Genomic DNA, 15816 nt, shown 5'->3' with positions numbered 1-15816 from the left:
AGAAAGAACCCAAGTAGAGGCTAGCCTGTGTTAAAAAACAAGATCTTAGCGGGGAAGGGCAGGAAGGGGGTATTAGGAAGGGGAGGAAGTTCTGCTTTCTTGTTTCCTGTCTAACAGATGGCCCATGGCTTGCTGTGCTGCACTCCTTCTCTTTGTAGATCTTGTCAATGCTGACAAACTGGCCGGTCGAATTAGAAAATATAAAGTCATCTTAACTCCTCAGAAGGTGAGTTTGGATCCTAGAAGAGGGGGGCTGTGAGAGTGAACCAGGAGGATTGCTTGTTGGGGAGATATGAACAAACATCTACTCACCCCAGACAGGGAACTGAGGACAGACTGAAGTTCACCTTGGTGAACCAATGAGTTTTATTGGGGTTATTTACAGGAAAATGGAAGGGATTATTTACAGGAACAGAAATGACTCAATGACAGGTGCATATCTACCAAATCTCATCCCTAGTATGAGTGACAGTCACAAAAGCTAAAAACCTGGACTGTACTACAGTCTGCAGGCAGCACAATGAGTTGGAAAGTGTTGATTTCAAGTGGCTCAGTTGGTCTCTGTTTCTTCCAAGAAGCTGGGCTTGGCTAAGACTGACTCAAGGTAGTTTTTATTATATCTATACTCTTGGGAGGGAGGGGCTTAGTGAATCTGGTTAGTTTCAGGGACTTCCTCAAGCTGTTTTGTTGTTTACTTGATGTTTTAAAGAGCTTCCCTGGAAGACTGAGTTTCAGTCTCAGAGGAAACTATTATACAACCGAACTGGGATAAGTTACGTATCTGTGATTACTAAATAAAAGAGCTGTCATCAAACGGCTGCCAAAGAAAGCATTGTGGAATTGGGAGTTTTAAGAAATGACTTCTAACCAGGTAGTGGTGGCACATGCCTTTAATTCCAGTACTGGGAAGCAGAGGCCACTGGATCTCTGTGAGTTCAAGGCCAGCCTGATCTACAGAGTGAATTCCAGGACAGTCAGAGCTACACAGAGACCCTGTCTTGAACACAACAACCAAGAAGTGACATCCATAACTTCCTTTGTAATCTGTCTCTTTGTGGGAGTTGGGGCAGGGATGGTATAGGGTGCTAGGGGTTCTAATCAAGGTCTGCCAACACATACTCTGGTATAGTAGTGGTATGGGCACTGGTTGTGTGTCCCTGCCAACACACTCCTGTGTAGTAGTGGTGCAGGCGCTGGTTTTCTGCTGCTGTTCTGTTCCTTCTCAGTGTTTTCTCCCTTGTTCTGTTCTCTGTACCATTTTTGTTTTGGTTTTCCCTGGACTCTTGTCCTTTACCCTCTTCATGTAATACACACACACACACACACACACACACACACACACAGACACACACTTTTTTTTTTTTATTGAGAAAAGGAGAAAAAAAAACAAGTTTCCACCTCCTCCCAGCCTCCCATTTCCCTCCCCCTCCTCCCACCCTTCTCTCCCTCCTCCTACCCTTCTCCCCCTCCTCCCACCCTTCTCCCCCTCCCCCCACTCCTTTCCCCCTCCCTCTCCAGTCCAAAGAGCAGTCAGGGTTTTCTGCCCTGTGGTAAGTCATAGGTCCTCCCCCCTCCGTCCATATCTAGGAAGGTGAACATCCAAACTGGCTAGGCTCCCACCAAGCCAGCACATTAAGCAGGATCAAAACCCCGTGCCATTGTCCTTTGCGTCTCATCAGCCCTCATTGTTCGCCATGTTCAGAGAGTCCAGTTTTATCCCATGCTTTTTCAGTCACAGTCCAGCTGGCCTTGGTGAGCTCCCAATAGATCAGCTCCACTGTCTCAGTGGGTGGGTGCACCCCTCGTGGTCCCGACTTCTTTGCTCATGTTCTCCCTCCTTCTGCTCCTCATTGGGACCTTGGGAGCTCAGTCTTCCTACCCCAGCCTCCTGAGTGCTGGGATCACAGGTGTGTGCCCCCACTCTCCTGAGTGCTGGGATCACAGGTGTGTGCCCCCACTCTCCTGAGTGCTGGGATTACAGGTGTGTGCCCCCACTCTCCACTGAGGCCTGGCTCTGATTCCCAGTGTGCTATTCAGATTTTCATCATTGTGACAGGTAAGCCTGCAAGGAAGCTTAAAGGAAGATCTATTTTGGTTCTGGATTTTTTAGAGTTTTCAGTCAATGGTTAACTAGTTCTAGGTTTTGTTTGTTTGTGACAGGGTTTCTCTGTGTATCCTGACTGGCCTGGAACTTACCCTGTAGACCAGGTTGGCCTCGAATGCAGAGATTCGCTTGCCCGTGCCTCTGGAGTGCTGGGGTTTAAGGCACACCCTTTAATCACACTAGTTCTGTTTCTGTTGTTTAAAGCTGTTTACCTCATGGCACCCGGAAAGCAGAGAGACCGGAAGTGAACAGGGTCCCCCAATTCTCCTGCTTCCTCTAGCTAGTCCCCACCCTCTACAGTTGCACCAGTCTGTTAGTCTGTTTAAAATTGAATCCATTGCTGGATTAAGTCCTTGATGAGGTCAGATCTAGGTTAGGTCAGATCAAGATGTAGCCTCCTCTGGAGATCCCCCACAGACACACCTAGCAGAGTGCTTTACTAATCTTTGGATGCCTCTCAATCCTGTCAGGTTGACAATCAATATCACCATCACATCTAGCATCAGGGAAAAAAAAAGCAGGGGGAGAACAGAATAAAGTTGTTACTAATCACATTTTCTCTTCGGCTAATTGACTTTTCTCTTTCAGTTTTATGCATGTGAGATGGTGCTTGAGGAAGAGGGAGTCTATGGAGGTGAGAGGAACTGAATGTGAGTGAAGGCAGAGAGAGCACACGAAGAAAGAAATAACTCCCGTTTCCACTTCCCAGCCCCTTCTCTGGGTCTTACTCCCGTTGCTTTAGTGAGAAGTTCCTGGGAATAGGACCCAGATGAGAACAGCATGGCAGACTAGGGCCAGAGGAAAGAATGCCCAGCTGCAGCTTCTAAGATTGCCACCAGACACAGGTGGCCCCGGACTCCCCAGCATGGCCTGCTGTGTCTCCCGTAGTCTGACTCCTTTCTCTGCCTTCAGCCTCATGTGCGGCTCCTTAATGTGTTACCTTCTAATCACTGGGGCTTTGTGCTTGCTTTGCCTCTTGCTTAGGCTGTGCTGTACCCTGAGAATTTTCCCCACCCAGTCTTCCTCAGTTTCTAAGCTCTACTGTTACTTCTTTGGGGAGGCATTTCCTTCTGTAGATCAGGTATTCCTGGTGGGTCTGGGCAGGGTATTCCCATGTTTTCTTGGCCCCTTAGCCAAAGGATTGAAAATAAGGGCTGACATATATCTGCAAAAGAAGCCAGGAAACTTAATTTGGAGTTCAGTGAGAGTACGGATTATAGAGAGGTACACATCAAGATTGTCAGCCAGCTCCTGAGTGAGAATACTCAAGGTTGCCAGGCTAGTGAGCACGCTCTCTCTCTCTCTCTCTCTTTCTGAGACAGGGTCCCTATATATTCCTAGCTCGCCTAGAACTCACTATGTATACCATGGCCTCAGATTCACAGAGATCCCCTTACCTCTGCCTCCCAAGTGCCGGGATTAAAGGTGTGCACCACTGCACCTGGCCTGTCATCTCTTTTTTTTTTTTTTAAAGATTTATTTATTGATTATATATACAACATTCCTTCCATGTATGTTTGTATGCCAGAAGAGGGCACCAGATTTCATTATAGATGGTTGTGAGCCACCATGTGGTTGCTGGGAATTGAACTCAGGACCTCTGGAAGAGCAATCAGTGCTCTTAACCTCTGAGCCATCTCTCCAGCCCCTGTCATCTCTTTTTATGGGGTCTAAGAGAAGGAAGGAAAGGCTGGTAACAGAGATTCATAGTTTGGGTGATTCTTCATTTTGATTGCTACATTGTCATATATTTATCTTTTCTATTGCCCATATCTCTTCCCATAATTTGTCTAATTTTAGTCTTATACGTTCCTAATTACACATAAGCATAAGCTGGCAAAAAGGAGTTTTTCTAAGAGGTCACTCGAGTATGCAGTTCAGGCCAGATCAGCCCTTCTATAAAGCCCGTCTTTGTACCTGGTACAAACAAAACTGTCAAAATTTGATTGTTACGAGGGTTGGAGAAACCTCTAATATTGTTCAGAGATGGGAGTGGGTATAGTCCAGTGCAGGTGCAAGTTAGAGGGGGTTCTGAGGCTGCTATGTTCTGAGGGTCCGTTGTTTGGAGAGGAGTGTGTGTGAACAGGACATGCAAGCTAAGGAACTAAACGGCAGAGTGCGTTATCATAAGGGCCAGGGAGCTATGGATAAGCACAACCAAGTAGAGTCTCAGGCTAACTCTCCTATGCCACCTGCTTTAAGGCAGTCCTTGAGCTGGTAATCTTGCCTCCTTTCCTGTAGCTTGTCTAAGCCCGTGACACCAGATTTGGCTTTACTTATTTTTTTTTCTTTTTTTTTATATTTATTTATTTATTATGTATACAATATTCTGTCTGTATGCCTGAAGGCCAGATGAGGGCACCAGACCTCTCTACAGATGGCTGTGAGCCACCATGTGGTTGCTGGGAATTGAACTCAGGACCTTTGGAAGAGCAGGCAATGCTCTTAACCACTGAGCCATCTCTCCAGCCCTTGGCTTTACTTATTATTTGAAGTACGGGGTGTTGTATAAAGGGCCTTGCATATGCTAGGCAAGTGCTCTACCACTGAGCTATATTGTGGCTCCTTTTTTATTTTTTATTTATTTTTTTGGTGGCAAGTGTCTCTCTATGTATCACTAGCTGGCCTTGAACTCAGATCTGCCTGCCTCTGCCTCTCAAGCCCTGGGATTAAGGGTGTGCTCCATCACAACCGGTCTCTTTTACTTTCTTATATTGAGTCAAAGTTTCGCTGAGTTACATATGCTGCCTTTGCACTCACTCTGTAGTCTAGGTGAGCCAGGAAGTCATTCCTTTACCCTTAGTTGTGGTTAGTCCCTGGAATATTTGTGCTCATAGTTTTCCCGATTTGTTTTGTGATGGGACTAGAACCCAGGGGCTCATCTGTGTAAAGCGTGTATTCTACACCACAAGCCCTTTTGGGGCCTACAACTGTAATAAATATTGTATCATAATTTGTCTGCTGCATTTGTCCATTCCACAGGATTGGGAGGGAGCCCATTTTGTTCACTGTCTCCCCAGTGCTTAATGTAGTCCTCCATGTAGGTGCATTTCGGTATTAGCTGCTGAATCACAAATGCAGATGTGTGGTTTTTTAAAAATTTATTATGTGTATAATATTCTCAGTATTCTGCCTCCATGCATGCCTGCAGGCCAGAAGAGGGCACCAGATCTCATTACAGATGGTTGTGAGCCACCATGTGGTTGCTGGGAATTGAACTCAGGACCTTTGGAAGAGCAGGCAGTGCTCTTAATCGCTGAGCCATCTCTCCAGCACCAGATGTGTGTTTTCTTAACACTTGTGTTTGGCCCCTTAGTATAAACCACCACTTGCAACATTGCACTGTGAGCTGCTGTATACATGTCTCCTTCTATGACAGCATTAGACACTCCTTAAAAGCAAACAGTTTCTTACTCTGAGTCTCTAGTACTAACTGTACTAATTGACATATAAGCTGGGCAGTGGTGGTTCATGTCTTTTATCTCAGTACTCGGGAGGCAGAGGCAGGCAGATCTCTGTGAGTTCAAGGCCAGGCTGGTCTACAAGAGCTAGTTCCAGGACAGGCACCAAAGCTACAGAGAAACCTTGTCTCGAAAAAACCAATAATAATAATAATAGACATATAGCAAGCACTCAAATATTGGTTGCATGGCTATAGCATAGCAGATTTTCATTTAGCATGGAACCAAGTACCATCTGCCTGAAAGCCAATGGTCTCTGTCCCCACAGATGTGAGCTGTGACGAGTGGGCCTTCTCTCTGCTGCCTCTGGATGTGGATCTGCTGAGCATGGAGCTGCCGGAATTTTTCAGGGATTACTTCCTGGTAATGCAGGGCCCTGGAATCTTGGTATTAAGGTTTATGGGGTCCAGTGGACTAGAAATATTGACATTTTTTCCATCCCTTATAATTGTCGTGTGGGACAGTGATTTCACAGTTGAAGGCTGCAGGTTGTCCTGGATAGAACGTCTGTCAGGACTCTGTTAGCTATTGCTGTGCTCTGACACCTGAGAAGGCCTCTTACAGGAAGAAGGATTTATTGCTTTCACTCTTGATGTCAGGGATTTCAGTTGATGGTGTCTGAGGGCACAGCAGAGCAACTCATGATGGCCAGAGAGAGCGAGAACCTGCACTAGCAGCCGTTCTCCTTCTCTTCCCTTACCCTGCCTGGGGACTTACTTGGTCATAGATGGTTGTTCCCCTCAGCCAGTCTTACCCTGCAGTCAGTCCTCTCTGGAGACACCCTCACAGGTACAGCTAGATGGTAGCCTTACTGTGGAGACACCCTCACGGATACAGCCAGGATTAGCGTTACTCTGGAGACTCCCTCACGGGTACAGCCACTCTCCTAGTGCTTTCCGCTCCATCAGGTTGACTGTCAGGGTTAACTCTCACAGGGGTCCATAAAATGAACTTCTCAGGCATTCCCCAGACACTGCCATCCCGCTCCAGGGGATCTAGGCTAGCCATTTTCCACTGTATCAGATGAGTTGACATGGGTATTTGGCCCATGTGGCCGCTGCAGGAAGGTGATCAGCGTTGGATCAATACTGTGGCCCAGGCCTTGCACCTTCTCAGTACGCTCTATGGACCCTTCCCTAACTGCTATGGCATTGGCAGGTGTGCCAAGGTAAGAGCGTGAGCACTCTTCTGTTTCCTTCACCCAGCAAAGGTTACCCTGGATATCTGTGGCATAGGAATCTTCATTCTCTTGCTCTTATGCCCCAGGCTGGTTTCCTTAAGAGGAAAGTCTGCATGGCCAACAGCTTCTGGGTCACATTCCTAAATCTCTTTCTTTGGGGCAGGAGAGCATCTTCCCCCGCTCCCCCATGGTGTGGGAGGATAGAAACAAATGGGAGAATAGGTTTGTATTCCTCACAGTTAACTCCCTTCTTGGGGACATGACAGTATGGAGGAGACTGTCCTCTGTAAGAATGGGGCTTCTGGAGACCAGGACACAAAACTGAGGTTGTCTTGGGCTCTGGTAGATGTCGTGTGATCTGTGGAGGAAATTGGAGGAGGAGGAGGACAGTGAAACCAAAGGTCGAAGACCAGAAATTGGACACATCTTTCTCCTAGACAGAGGTAGGTGTTGCCCAGCACTCTACCGTCTCTGGAATCCGTGTGCTGGCACGGTTGGGTCGTGAAGGTCAGGCTGTGAATCTCCATATGGGTTGTGAACATGGCACCTGTGAGAAGTCCTTGAGCTGCTGTTGAGCGAACTGAATAGAAGTCTGGGGACTCTTCACAGCTGGGTCTTGGTTTCAGACATGGACTTTGTGACAGCACTTTGCTCCCAAGTGGTTTACGAGGGCTTGGTGGATGACACCTTCCGAATCAAGTGCGGTGAGTGCTGTGATCCTCTGCATCTTGACAAAGGGGATGACCCCAGCCTCTGGTGGCTCCCATAGTAGGGCAGTACTTGTAGGGGAGACGGGAGACGATAGGAGACCATTAACAGAGGTCAGCAATGAGTAGGAGAAGGCCTCAGTGGAGTTCTTAATAGCTGTCCCCTCTGCCCTCACAGGGAGTGTCGACTTTGGCCCAGAAGTCACATCTTCTGACAAGAGCCTGAAGGTGCTACTCAATGCTGAGGACAAGGTGAGGGTACAGGTATAATGGTACTTACCCAGGACCACTGCTGCACAAGGCTGGGGTCCAAATCCCTGGGAGGTTTCCCCATCAATTAGGATCAGATTCAAACCAGGCATTACAGTTGGCTCATTGGGAAGATGAAACAAGAGTTCAAGGCCAGCTTCAGCTACATATGACTCTGTCTCAAAATCCAGAAATAAATAAAAAGCCCCAAAGAGTAGATCCAGACCATAGTAGATGGATCCGATACCCACTTTCTAACACCAGCTCGACTCCGGTCATACTTTGACTAGTGCAGCACTTCCTGTGTTGTTATTGTACTCACGAGGCAGGCTGGGGCCTGGTACAGTTCTGACATTGTAAATGGTTCCTGTCTTGTTCTCTCACAGGTGTTCAATGAGATCCGTAACGAGCACTTCTCCAATGTCTTTGGCTTCTTGAGCCAGAAGGCCCGGAACTTGCAGGCCCAGTATGATGTAAGGCCCCAAGCCCTGTTCCTCTGTTGGCCTCCTGTGTCTGAGAGAGAATGGAGGTTTCTTGGGGTGCTGACCTATGGTGACATCTCCACAGCGCCGGAGAGGCATGGACATAAAGCAGATGAAGAACTTCGTGTCCCAAGAGCTCAAGGGACTAAAACAGGAGCATCGCCTGCTGAGTCTCCGTAGGTGCTAGCCTGGGGGTAAGGGAAGGTGATGTGTGTCCTCCAGGGGGATGCTGCTGAAGGCCATTACCTTCCTCCAAGATAGCTGTGCTCTTGGCAGGTAGTCTCATTTGGTTTCAAATAGAAAAAAGGGCTTATGGATTTTCCTTTATGAAGTTTTTGTTCTGGCAGTCAAAGATTATCCTTCTAGAACCAGCAAGATCAGTTTTTGTCCTTCCTGCAGACATTGGGGCCTGTGAGTCGATCATGAAGAAGAAGACCAAGCAGGACTTCCAGGAGCTAATCAAGACTGAGCACGGTAACTGCAGGAGCCTCACCAGGTTCTTCTGCTCCTACCCCTCTAGCTCCCAGCCCCCCAAAAAGATGCTTTCTAGTCTCTCCAGCTGCCAGTGCTGCCTATGTAGAATACTGGGGTCCCCTAGCCCCACCCAAGGATGGAGAAAGATAAGGAGACAGACAGATCTTAGCCAGCTGATCCCCAGTGACAGGCTGTTTCTGACCTCTCACAGCACTGCTGGAGGGCTTCAACATCCGAGAGAGTACCAGCTACATCGAAGAACACATAGACCGTCAGGTGAGCGTGTGTGCTGGGAGGCTGCGGGTGGGCTTAGAGGTGGGGTGGCCTAAACAGAAGAAAGAGAAGAACACGCATCCTGAGACGTCTGTCCTCCTGACCCTTCCTGTCCAGGTGTCACCTATAGAGAGCCTTCGCCTCATGTGCCTTCTGTCCATCACTGAGAACGGTGAGCCCAAAAGGTCAAATTGAGAAATATCTCTCAGAAACAAAAGAACTGATTTTGTTTTGGGTCATAGGGGAACTTAATGTCCAGCTCTAACTAGACCACCTTCAGTCCACTCCATGATGCCCGTCATAGGCTTGCAGTGGCATTTCCCTCCTCGGTCTATTTGACCTGGCTTCAGTAAGACTTCCTGGTAAAACTACTCTCTAGGACTGGGAAAACTCTTTTTTTTTTTTTTTTTTTTTTTTTTGGTTTTTCAAGACAGGGTTTCTCTGTGGCTTTGAAGCCTGTCCTGGAACTAGCTCTGTAGACCAGGCTGGTCTCGAACTCACAGAGATCTGCCTGCCTCTGCCTCCCGAGTGCTGGGATTAAAGGCGTGTGTCACCATCGCCCGGCCCGGGAAAACTTTTTAAAAAATAAAATATGTACTTCCATAAAGGCCCCAATTCTACAGCTGTTCATGGCAACATGTTCATACTGTTGACCGTTTCAGTGCTCAGTGAGCCATGCTGCTCTCTACCCAGAGACACATTCTGCCTCTAGGTCTCCTTCCTTGTGATTGGAAGCCCAGCTTCTGTCTTGATAGCTGTAACTCAGTTCTGATACCTGTCGCTTAGCCAGAATGCACAGGAAGTCCCACCTTCCTCCTATCACAGCTTTCAGGTTCCCCCCATGTGATTGGCAATGATGATTGTTCAGTATGCCTTCCTCAGCTCCTGTGGCTCAGAGATCTTCCTTAGACCAGGATACTGGCTTCACCTTTACTAAGCAAATTAAATTAAGCTGTCCATTTGGAATCAGCTACGTCCTAAGCAAGGGTATCACAGTCCTGCTTCTTGGTTATGGTGTTGTTTGATTGGTTTGGGGGTCCTCAGCCAGACTTTTTTTTTTTTTTTCTAACATACCTGCCTTCTTTTACATACTCCTAGGTTTGATCCCCAAGGATTACAGATCCCTGAAAACACAGTATCTGCAGGTAAGGCTGGGAGGATATAATTTCCCTTTCCATCTAAAGTTGTATCTAATGCTGAGAAGTGGTGGTGCACAACCTTTGATCCCAGCACTCGGGAGGCAGAGGCAGGAGGATCTCTGCATTTGAGGCCAGCCTGGTGTACAGAGTGATTTCCAGAACAGCCAGGACTACACAGAGTGAACATGTCTTGAAAAACAAAACAAAACATTTTCTGCTACTTTTTCTGCTTCTTTGTTATTGCTGCGTGCACGAGCTCTATGGCTACACACAGTGGGCTCTGCAGAGCATAGCTGTGGCCTCCTCCCCGCTGTATCACTAACAGTACTGGTTGGTTGTGAGCACTCGGTAAATAACGGACTTCAAATTTCCTTTAGAGCTATGGCCCTGAGCACCTGCTAACCTTTTCCAATCTTCGTCGTGCTGGGCTTCTAACAGAGCAGGCTCCGGGGGACACCCTCACAGCCGTGGAGAATAAAGTCAGCAAGCTCGTGACTGACAAGGCTGCAGGTGAGTCTCTATCGCCCCGCCTTGGGGAACTGCTCCTTTTCTCCAAGAGGTGGAGCTCTCGAGTTGGAGAGGACTGGGAGGGATGATTTCATTGTAGTTACTACTTCTGCTAGTAAGAGTAGTTTCCATATACTGTATACTGACTTAGCTTTTGCTGTGAAGAGACACCATAACCACAGCAACTCTTATAAAGGAAAACATTTATTGGTGTGGCTTATATACAGTTTCAGAGGTTCAGTTCATTATCATGGCAGGGAGCATGGCAGCATGCAGGTAGACATGGTCTTGCAGGCAAACAGGAAGTCGACTGAGATGCTTGGTATCCTGAGCATAGGAAACCCCAGAGCCCACCCCCACAGTGCCACACTTCTTCCAACAAGGTCATATCTACTCCAACAAAGCTACACCTCCTAATAGTGCCACTCCCTGTGAACTCATGGGCACCAATTACATTCAAACCACCACACAAACTTAGCATGTGCTGACTTGACATGTGTTCTCTCTTAATCCTCCACAAGGAAAGTGGGTTTTTCCTTGTTTTTCTTCTAAAGGAATTGAAGCTTAGGGAAATTGACCTGTTCACAGTTCCTCAGTACATTAGGTTGATTTTATTCTGAAGTTGATGCCTGCCCTAGAAATTAAGGTCATCGTGTATGCTACATTGAGTGGGCAGCTGGTACTCTGTAGAAGAGAAGCAGTAGAGGAGGAGAGTTCTGCTGAATGCCCTGGTCAGTTCCAGGGAACTGTAGGGAACGGGTTCAGTGGCAGGAAAGATCGCACGGGGTGTTAGTATATCCTTTTTACCCTTGATGGTGTCGTGAATCTGTAGCTGTTAGATAGAACCCAGCACAGATTTCTTCCCCAGGAAAGATCACGGATGCCTTCAGTTCTCTGGCCAAGAGGAGCAACTTTCGTGCCATCAGCAAAAAACTAAATTTGGTATGTGAAACAAGGCTGGATGGGAAACAATTCTTGTTTGTTTCTTGATAGTGTCCTTTGAGTCCATATTAACCTGTATGTCATTTGTATTTCATTCTTGCGTGTGTGTGTGTGTGTGTGTGTGTGTGGTGTATGTGTATGTGCATGCATTCATGTGTATGAGTGTGGATATATGTGTGCTGTAGTGCACATGTAGAGGTCAGAGAAAACCCCAGGGTCAGTCCTCATCTACCACCTCATTTGAGATGAAGTCTTGGTTGTTTTTTCTCTGTGTAGGACAATCTAGCTTGCCCACTATCTTTTGGGATTCTGTCTGTTCCCAATTCCCCATAGGGCACTGGGGTCAAATGCACTTGTGCTGTTGGTCCAGCTTTTACATGGGTTCTGGGGAATTGAACTCAGATCCTCGTGCTTTTATAGCAAGTGATTTTGTCCACTGAGTCATCTCCTTATTTTTATTTGCTGGGAGGTGGTGCCTTTAATCCCAGCACTGGGGAGGCAGAGGCAAGCAGATCTCTGTGAGTTTGAGGCCAGCCTGGTCTACAGAGTGAGTTTCAGGACAGCCAGAGCTGTTACACAGAGAAACCCTGTCTCGAAAAGACAAACAAAATTATTACATGTGTTGAGTGTTTTCTTTCATATAGCCCAGTGCATGTGGCGCCCAGAAGAAAGTGTTAAATTCCCTCGAACTGCAGTTGTGGGTTGCCCTGTAGGTGCTGGGAATTGAACCCAGGTCCTCTGTAAGAGCAGTAAGTGCCCTTAACTGCTAAGCCAATGGTATTTTTATGGAGGTCCTTGGGTAACTTTACAGCATGAAACAAATGTAAAGAAGCACTGTTTAATAAACATGTAAAGCACCTGGCAGTGCTAGGGAACACTGAGAATTATGGGCTCCCTGCTCTCTGTGAAGGGGAGGAACTGGAAAAGAGCCCTCCACCCAGCGCCTTCACAGGGAGCAGAGGGACCCTTAAAGAAGAAGCAGGTATTTAATGCAATGGTTTGTCTTGTCAAGCCTTTGCTGGCTCCCTCTAGGTAAAATGTGAACTTGGGGTGTGCTACTTTTTTTTGTTTGTTTTTTTAATTTTGTTCTGTTTGGGTTTTTCAAGACAGGGTTTCTCTGTGTAATAGCCCTAGATGTCCTGGAACCAGTTCTGTGGACCAGGCTGGCCTTGAAGTCACTGAGGTCCACCTGCCTCTGCCTCCCAAGTGCTGGGATTGTGCTCGCTTTGGCAGCACATATACTAAAATTGGAACCAAGTGCTGGGATTAAAGGCGTGCATCAACATTGCCTGGCCAGTGTGCTATTTTTTCATACCTTTAAAAGGTCAGAGCTGTGAGCTGCCTAATGCAGTACCTTTGCTCCGTAGATCCCACGTGTGGACGGGGAGTATGACCTGAAAGTGCCCAGAGACATGGCTTATGTCTTCAGTGGTGCCTATGTGCCTCTGAGCTGCCGACTCATTGAGCAGGTGAGAAAGAGTCACTTCTGCTTCCACTCCTATGTCATTCTTTATGCTTCCTCTTGTCCTTGGCTGATCCCAGTTCACTTCCCAGGTTACTAACAAGAAACCTGAGTCTTGCTGCTATTCCTTTCCTTTTCCTAAACTTTTCTCTCAGACTTGAAACTGGTGTGTATACCTTCCTAGGTGCTGGAGCGGCGGAGCTGGCAGGGCCTCGACGAGGTGGTGCGGCTGCTAAACTGCACTGAGTTTGCCTTCACAGGTATGTGGCATTGTTAGTGGCGCAGGGATTGCAGGGGGGTAGGCTGGACACCGCGCTGGTGCTTGGGACCCGCGTGTGACTGACGATGGGACTCTACTCTGACCTTCACAGACATGGCTAAGGAAGACAAGGCTTCCAGTGAGTCCCTGCGCCTCATCTTGGTAGTGTTCTTGGGGGGCTGCACATTCTCGGAGATATCAGCCTTGCGGTTTCTGGGCAGAGAGAAAGGTAAGAGAATAGAAAGGTAAGAGCAGGGCTGCATGGGTCCTGGGGGACACAGTCCCTGCACAGGACGGCTTTCCTCCTGGCTGTGGTACCACTTGCATAGCTGTCCCTTGGCCTGCTGTAGCAGGGGGCAGGGGAGCTCAGACCCGTCAGGCGTGGCACATTATAGTACCCAAGAAATTGTTACTGATATAGAGTCTTACTCTGTTGCCCAGGTGGGTCTAGATGTTTCTGTGCCTGTAAACCTATGTTCTGATCCTGGGGCACTGTGGAACTTGTGGACTTGCTCTGTTGGGACCTAAGATCTGTGTTTAGTCACTTCTGCTGCTTGTCTTGACTCTTAGGGTACAGATTCATCTTTCTGACAACAGCTGTTACAAACAGTGCTCGCCTCATGGAAGCCATGAGTGAGATGAAAGCCTGAAGTTTACCTGGCCAGTGTTGAAGTCATTCCTGATTGTGGACCCCAATGGGATGCTGGTGTTTGAGTTCACCTGCTAGAAAAATCCCCTGGTCAGACTGCTCAGAGCTGGGGACTTTGGAACTAAGTTCGGGCTTTGGAGAATATGTCTGAGGAGAGAATTCATGTCCTGTCCCCCAGGATATTCTTTTGTTCATGAAGTCTAGCCCATGCTGCTAAGGAATGAGGAGAGGTATCCTTTGCTAAATCCTGTTTGAGTATTATTGTAAATAAAGCCCCTGTTCTCAAGCACAGCATCTTTGTAGTCCCCAACACTCTCTTCTTTACACGGTTGACTGTCCTGAGGGCTTTTCATGCTTTATGGCCTGGACTCTGGGGCCCCTTCAGTTCTTCCTAGTAACAGTCAAACAGCTTGCTCTGCACCAGAGTTTCCTCAAGTATAAATGGACGAGGTGGACTCTGGTCAGCAAATAAATAACTTTCCATTTCTAAGATTTTGTGGTTCATTACGCTTTTCTGAAAACAAGTTTATTATTGCTCTAACTTAAAGAGACACTCTTCGTTTGTTTTGGTTTTTGTTACTTTTTTGAGACATGGTCACTTGCTAGCCTAAACTGATATAAACCAGGCTAGACTTAAACTTGCGGTGATCTTCCTGCCTCTCAAGTATTCTGATTACAGGTTTGTATTACTGTGCCTAGTAAATCAAATGTTTTGTTTTCTGAAAGTAAGAAAGGTATCTTTCTGATGCACCAGCATGGTGGCTTTCTATAATCCCCAGCACTTGAGAGGCTGAGGCAGGAGGATCACTCAAGTTCAAAATCAACTTGGGCTTCGTAGTGAGTTTCATACCATCCTGGACTACAAAATAAGACCTTGTCTCAGGAAAACAAAAAAGACTTTGTAGCACTCAGTAGCGCTCAGAAAACAGACCAAAAACAGACCAAAATCACCAGCAATAAATAAAACACGGTTCTAGGCTGGGCAGTGGCTTGCTCTTTTAATCCCAGCTGTTGGGAGGCAAAAGCAGGCAGGTCTCTGAGAGTTCCAGGACAGCTAGGACTATTACACAGAGAAACCCTATGTTGAAAAACAAAGCAAACAAAAAATATTGGTTCTAGAGGTGAAACAAGTTTTTGTTTATTTGTTGACACAGCCAATCTTACTCTGGCCGGCCTCTTAGCTCACAGAGCTCCACTTGCCTCTGCCCTGTGTGTACGTAGATCAGAGCTGTGCAGCACCTTGCCTAGTCCTGCTGTGGTTTTCTTTTAAAGAAAAAAAGCAAGTGATGGCCAGGGAGGTGGTGCCGGACAACCCAAAGGGAGTTCCTAGAGCAGAAGTTCTCAACCTTCTAATGCTGCGACCCTTTTACAGTTCCTCAGGCAGGGCTGACCCCAGGGATAACATTACTTTGTTGCAGCCAGATGGTGGTAGCAGGGGCCTTTAATTCCATCCAGTTCTTGGGAGGCAGAGGCAGGCAGATCTCTGAGTTCGAGGACAGCTAGGACTGTTACACAGAGAAATCCTGTCCCGAAAAATCAAAGAAAAATATTTCGTTGTTACTTGAAGAAAAATATTTCGTTGTTACTTGATAACTGTAATTTATCTACTGTTATGCAGGATATCTGACATTTGACCCCTGGTAAAGGGTCAGAGACCCACCTAGTGGAAGGAGAGAACTGAATCCTGGAAGTTGCCCTCTAGTCTCCATATACCCCCATAGACACAAATTTTATAAATGTAAATATTTATTATAAAAGAGAAAAGGCAACGATGAGACTTTATAGACGGTAGAGTTCTCCAATATAGAAAAAAAGACAGTTTCAGTTATAATTCAGTGTAAAACAATGCCGATTTTGGACCTATAGACAGAGAAGGTGGTTTAAAAACGCACTGCCATTCACTCTTGCTGTGGCCAATAAGGATACTC

At 47.0% G+C, this 15816-nt stretch overlaps 1 protein-coding gene across 1 annotated transcript in view; it reads left to right on the top strand.

The window, feature by feature from the left end:
• Vps33b (VPS33B late endosome and lysosome associated) overlaps positions 1–14177 on the top strand; it is a 19270-nt gene extending 5093 nt beyond the window's left edge. The window contains exons 5-23 of the mRNA XM_041649198.1: positions 159–226; positions 2693–2738; positions 5834–5928; positions 6629–6733; positions 7092–7188; positions 7372–7449; positions 7631–7704; positions 8088–8174; positions 8269–8359; positions 8583–8657; positions 8869–8933; positions 9048–9102; positions 10029–10075; positions 10447–10579; positions 11445–11518; positions 12886–12987; positions 13165–13240; positions 13352–13468; positions 13810–14177. Coding sequence (XP_041505132.1) covers positions 159–226; positions 2693–2738; positions 5834–5928; positions 6629–6733; positions 7092–7188; positions 7372–7449; positions 7631–7704; positions 8088–8174; positions 8269–8359; positions 8583–8657; positions 8869–8933; positions 9048–9102; positions 10029–10075; positions 10447–10579; positions 11445–11518; positions 12886–12987; positions 13165–13240; positions 13352–13468; positions 13810–13889 — 1565 coding nt within the window. The 3' untranslated portion in view covers positions 13890–14177. The remainder of the gene's footprint in view (positions 1–158; positions 227–2692; positions 2739–5833; positions 5929–6628; positions 6734–7091; positions 7189–7371; positions 7450–7630; positions 7705–8087; positions 8175–8268; positions 8360–8582; positions 8658–8868; positions 8934–9047; positions 9103–10028; positions 10076–10446; positions 10580–11444; positions 11519–12885; positions 12988–13164; positions 13241–13351; positions 13469–13809) is intronic.
• The last annotated feature ends 1639 nt before the right edge of the window (positions 14178–15816 follow it).

This window comes from Microtus oregoni, unplaced genomic scaffold, assembly GCF_018167655.1.
Source record: "Microtus oregoni isolate MIOR12 unplaced genomic scaffold, Mior012 000000F_ref0000247, whole genome shotgun sequence".
Taxonomy (NCBI): Eukaryota; Metazoa; Chordata; class Mammalia; order Rodentia; family Cricetidae; genus Microtus; species Microtus oregoni.
This window is presented reverse-complemented; position numbering and strand designations above follow the sequence as displayed.